At 37.6% G+C, this 6057-nt stretch overlaps 1 protein-coding gene across 4 annotated transcripts; it reads left to right on the top strand.

Annotated features, from left to right (window-relative positions):
• The first annotated feature begins 3090 nt into the window (after positions 1 to 3090).
• LOC117321614 (serine/arginine repetitive matrix protein 2-like) lies at positions 3091 to 6057 on the top strand. Of its 4 annotated transcripts, none has more exons than XM_033876098.1 (3): positions 3091 to 3313; positions 3699 to 5391; positions 5422 to 6057. In XM_033876098.1, the coding sequence occupies exons 2-3, from the start codon at positions 4907 to 4909 to the stop codon at positions 5459 to 5461; spliced, it is 525 nt and encodes a 174-aa protein (XP_033731989.1). In that variant the 5' UTR covers positions 3091 to 3313; positions 3699 to 4906; the 3' UTR covers positions 5462 to 6057. The 4 variants fall into 4 exon arrangements, with proteins under 4 accessions (XP_033731989.1, XP_033731986.1, XP_033731987.1 ...); XM_033876095.1 differs by having other exon boundaries at positions 3096 to 3313; positions 3699 to 3808; positions 4184 to 6057; XM_033876096.1 differs by having other exon boundaries at positions 3096 to 3313; positions 4184 to 6057.

Here is a 6057-nt window from a genome sequence, read left to right as displayed (position 1 = left end):
TATCACTGCGCATGGGAGCTGTTGTTAACTTGTGTTTATTGCTGGGGTTGAAGACGATCGGGAACGTAATTTCGCACACCCATCTAACTTCTTTAATTTTGTTGGTAAAAATAGTTTTCAGCCATTTTGTAGACAAAAAACATCCTAAACTAAGATTAAGCCCAATGCCATGATTAAAATAATCTTTAAAATCAAAATAATGTAAAATTGGAAAGTGTCAATTTACCGCCATTTTTGCTTTGAATAATGACCGCTCCGGATCCCTATGGAGGTAATGTAAACAGGGCTGCGAAAATGACGGGGTGTCTGCAGGTCAACGCTGTTATAAGTTATACTTTAGTAGGTTTGTATTCAGTTTTGATTATGATCTGATCAAATGATATTTTCCTTAAATATTTGCATATTCACATCCCAATCAACAACTGGGATTATTAAAAAAAATATTTAATCATCCGGTATCCATTTAATGATTTTATCGGAGGAGAGTCGTATCAGTTAAATTTTGTTTTCAAAACGAACTTAATCTGAAAAGAAGTATTTAAAACGGCAAAAGTTCCACAAAAGTTTGGCGTTAGTCAACATATAAACAAAAAAGCACAGTCCTCGACCACTTGGGAGAAAAAACGCAAAAAAAAACAACGTCAGGTGTGCGAATTTACGTACTGTGTGAATTTACGTACTGTGTGAATTTACGCTGTGTGAATTTACGTACCCTTGCTCTACACTGGTAGTTGTAAGAATTATGAGTATTAACTCGTTTCACTTCATGCAGGCGCCAAATAAACTTTGTTTTGGCCGGCTTCATTGTGACAAGTGACAAATATATGGACCACTGCTGTTGGCCTGCAATGGCTTGTGGAAAAGCTACGTAATATTAGAGTCACCTTTGTGTTCATCTATTGTTTTTATTGACCACTAAACAATTTATCATTGTCATTTGTCTCTTGTATTCCGATAACGGTAGTTTGATTTTCCCTTTACCTATACATTCCAATCATCAACGGCAGTCGAGTTATTTTACAATGTATGGATCCTCTTGTTCAACACATCCAGTTCCTTGTAGCGGGAGGTTTTTCTGTTAAATAAAGTTGACCACCAATAAAACGAACATGATGAGGCTCACTCCGACATTAGGGAGCCTGTTAATATCGTGGGGAAGACGTAGAAACAGAAGTGAACCCATGGAAATAACAGAACAAAATAAGAAGTTCCACACTTTCCACGAATAAGATGCCTGAAACAACTTCTGAACGTTTGATGGCCAGACATGGTGTCCAATGAGCAACATCGTAAAACAAGAACATCAAGTGTAACCGAATCAATAATACCACTGCCCTGACATGGCACCCAGAAGGAAAGATAAAAAGTGATATGGAAGACTACCGGAGAGGAACTGTCAAAGCTGGGATGTAGTAGTTGGGTGTCAGACGGAGATGAGAGGATACAGTGTAATCTAGCCTTATCGTGCCCTACGCATGTGGTCAAAGTGACTGATCGAACCACAGGTACTCGCTTCGTCTGTCAGTACACCAAATAAACGATTGTATACGAAGCGAGTACCTGTGATCAAACTATTGTTTGGCATTGAAATGTATTGTATAAAAAGTTCTTTTGTTCGGTGAACAAGACATTGCACGTGTATCTGTCTAATAATGTTCCTGTCAGCTATACTAATTAAATAAAGTCAATATTATATCTATCATACATTGTATGTCCATTTAAAAAAAAAAAAAAAATCATGCAGAGCTCTGTATGTATATATATACATATGTGTATTTACTCCAACAATGTTAGAGGTTCAACACGGCGAGAAACTTTTGACAGGCGCCGTCAAGCGTACTAAGGCCATGTCTTCTGACGGATAGCAATCATTAAATCAGTTTTTAGCTTTGTGTGTACACTATACCCCTCTGATATTAAGTTAAGACTTCATGACCAGTACTTACAGAAATGGCAGAGTGATGTACACAATTCATCAAAGGCTATATGTTATAGAATTTTGAAAACTATTTAGATATTTTACGTGGTAAAGATAGAATCATTTTTGTGGGTAAATTTCGCACTACTAATCACAAATTTATTGTTGAAACTGGCAGATGGCACCAAGTTCAAGTTCAAGTTCTTTATTACTTTAAGTCGGCTGACTTATCAGTTATAACAGATTGAGTATAAGGAAAGAAAATGTCCACATTGTAATGGTCAACAAATTGGTGATGAATTTCATTATTTACTTGAATGTACAGCGTTATCTGCTCACAGAATTTTATATATTGACAAATACTATTGGTCAAGACCAAATATTATTAAATTTAACAAACTAATGAATATGACTAATGTTAAAAAACTAATGAAAATGTGTATTTTTATCAGATTAATTAATAATATGATCTGTCCTCCTTGATAAGAATGAAAATGTTTTGTTGTGAAACAGTGTCGAGTATAAACTACGAACACTACTTTAATTGTATATACGTGTATTATATTGTAAATATGTTTTTTCTCTCTACATCTTGTCAGTATGTGAAAAGATAATAAAATTAATTTGAATTCGATAAGTCCGTTGTACTAGGTTTCAGTTTAGGTGTATTTGTTTTACTTTCTTTTCCACTGACCCCCCGGTGTTCCTTATATATCAATAATGAACGCAGCTGATCATGAGGGGTGTCATTTTAATGTTAATCTAACCCCTAAAACGTCTGATTAGGTACTATATACACTAGAGACAGTCCAAGTACACATATGCTAACAAATTCCCAAGTGCCTGTAACCTAAATAGCTGCTAAGTATAAAATCATTGAGTGACCGATTTTGATTAGATTTAATTACAAAAATGGCATGTGTGAAATTTTTATTCCATAGGGTGTCTTTGAACTTGTTATAGCCTACAGTAATTATGTGGTAATATTTCTTTTCTTGTCTATGCTTGTTGGATCGACTGGTCCCTATCAGACATTTAAATATCGATCCTTTGTTAAGTATTGTAAAAAAACCTTTGTGGAATACACACTCCACACGTGGGATTGCACAACACAGAGTATTTCACCACAAGGCGTATTGATACGTATACGCTGTACTGTAAAGTAAACGGAACTATTTTACACAGTACATATACGTAATAAAACGTACCCCGAACGTTTACAGGAGTATACTATATATATAAGTGGCCTCCACACCGATAGATACAGATTAGTTGTGTATTGTGTGAATAGCAACTGTACGCCTAAGTTATAACATTACTTTGTTGAGTAGTTTTGACAGGACTAAACTGAAATATTTCTTTGTATATTTTCTGTGTTGAACTATCCACTAAAAGGTGAGACGCTCTGTTTTCTCTCTTTACTCGATAAACGCTATATTCGGTATTTCGTGAATTATGTAGATCTAATTGGGTATGAGTGATTAAGTAAACTATACGATGAACGCCGACATTATCACGGGAGGCATCATGCAGAATATCTGTCATATTATAACTGTAAATTGATTATTAATTCCCTTATTTGATCATTGTAAAATCAGTTTATAAATGTGATATTGATTTATTAATGTAATCTACATGACAAATTCTACTGTACGTGCTATCAATCTACCATATCGATCTGAATAGTGTTACCAGATCAGAATATACACGTATTTCATGGTTCAAGATTACCTTAAGTACAAACTAAACCCAAATGTACGTGTTTAACATTTCTTTATAGGTCCATTTGACTTCACACTGACTTCCCTTTTGAATTTCCTTGATTCTGGCCCCCTAGCATCACCGACGAGTCCTAGAATGACGAACACGCTTGTGTACAGCCCTTACAGTGTAATGTTTAGCAATGTCTTAATTATTTGTTAGATATAAACTGGCATAGATAATTTGATGATTAATATGTGGCGCGTTCATACAGCCTTCAGGTATCTCAATTTGAATATATATATATAGGTACACTGTACAGTGTAGATCCAATGAACGGTAAATATTTACAAACCATCAATAGAGACTATGCAGTATACGTAGTGTTACATATTATTATGTGAATCTCCCAATAATTGACATGCATTATAGTTGTCAAATCACTTCGGTATGTTATAAATACAATGTACATGATATCAAGGATTTTACTGTAGCAGTAGTTAAAACATAAAACATTGAATGGAACAATTACCGTAGTTTTTAGTCTTTCGATTATTTTTATAGGGCTTAAACAAGAAGAGGTGGATGCCATACGAAGAAAATTATCTGACCTTATGTGGTACGAGGGATATACTACACGCAATTACTGCATATAGAGAAGATAAAGTCTGACAATGGTATCTCTGGAAATACATATCGATGGCAGTGGTTCACCCAAGAAAATATCCTGCAACACTGTTAGATCACCAAAACTAGTAATTCGCGGCGCTAGTAAATCACCACGGCGGAGGAGTCGTAGCGCTAGTAAATCACCACGGCGGAGGAGTCGTAGTGTTAGTAAATCACCACGGCGGAGGAGTCGTAGCGCTAGCAAATCACCACGGCGGAGGAGTCGTAGCACTAGCAAATCACCACGGCGGAGGAGTCGTAGCGCTAGTAAATCACCACGGCGGAGGAGTCGTAGTGTTAGTAAATCACCACGGCGGAGGAGTCGTAGTGTTAGCAAATCACCACGGCGGAGGAGTCGTAGTGTTAGCAAATCACCACGGCGGAGGAGTCGTAGCACTAGCAAATCACCATGGCGGAGGAGTCGTAGCACTAGCAAATCACCACGGCGGAGGAGTCGTAGCGCTAGTAAATCACCACGGCGGAGGAGTCGTAGTGTTAGCAAATCACCACGGCGGAGGAGTCGTAGTGTTAGCAAATCACCACGGCGGAGGAGTCGTAGCACTAGCAAATCACCACGGCGGAGGAGTCGAAGTTTGACTAGATCACCTGGACGAAGACATGGATATACGAGCAGATCTCGAATACGTTTCTGCAATAGAGGAAGAGGCTATAGACACCCCCGCCAGAACTTTTCATTTCAAGGAAGAAGAAACTATTATTGGAACAGGGAACGTAGTACTAGTAGATCGCCTCATCGACATAGGGTTTATAGTAGAAGCAGTTCTTATCGACGATCAAGAAGTAGAAGTGGGTCATATTCTCGAAGAAGTTGCAGTGTATCACCACGACGACGTTGTCGTAGTAGAAGTTGCAGTGTATCACCATTGCGACGTTGTGGTAGAAGAAGTTGGTCAAATCATCGAAGAGGTTGCACTATATCACCATCGCGACGTTGTGGTAGAAGAAGTTGGTCAAATCATCGAAGAAGTTGCAGTGTATCGCCATTACGGCGGTGTCGAAGTAGAAGCAGGTCGTGTCTTCGAAGGCACAGGAGTAGGAGTTGGTCAAGTTGCTCGCTTGATCGAAGAAGTTGCAGCACATCACCCTGGAGAAGTAGTATGTCTTCTCTTTCAAGTAGTTGCAGTACCCCACCTGAGCGATGTTGTTGTGTGAGTATCAGAACGGAGAGGCGGTGGCGTACGTTTGATGGCCGCGAATCTGTAGAAACTGATGTTACATGGGATCGAAGAGGTTGTCCTTACCATTGCACCAACCTTAGATGACACTCGTTTGCATATACATTTGTATCACTTAGAGTGAACTAAATATCAGATGCAAGACGGAATTGTTCACGTGATCATTTCTTAAAATTTTCTTATTATACAAAATGTACTTGTCATGTCTGAATAGCCATACTCCAATGCAGATACTCGTATATTACATGTACTCATACAAATACAAATAAAATGACAAGCAGAAATAAATAATTTAAAACAACGTAATCAGTTGTAAAATTACTGTAATATGATTTATTGTAACAAGAGGCCAAACCGGCTTGTATTTCTCACCTGGTATCAAATACTGTTCGCAGAGATCTTAACTGTTTATATCGGTCAAAGTTATTTATGCTAGCAATGTTTCTGCCTTTTAGGAAAAGAGTCGTCTTATCCAGGTTTTGTCAATCTGTGCTGTACTATATACTGTGCGTCAAATATATACATGAATGCATTTGTATAACTGTACTAAGTGCATTATCAATAAAATGTTAT

Source organism: Pecten maximus, chromosome 2 (genome assembly GCF_902652985.1).
Source record: "Pecten maximus chromosome 2, xPecMax1.1, whole genome shotgun sequence".
NCBI lineage: Eukaryota > Metazoa > Mollusca > Bivalvia > Pectinida > Pectinidae > Pecten > Pecten maximus.
Note: the sequence above shows the minus strand (reverse complement) of the source record. Positions and strands in the feature narration are given on the sequence as shown.

What these genes read in the sequence shown, in the direction of transcription:
- LOC117321614 (XM_033876096.1), top strand. Translation starts at nt 4,294, where the DNA reads ATGGTATCTCTGGAAATACATATCGATGGCAGTGGTTCACCCAAGAAA.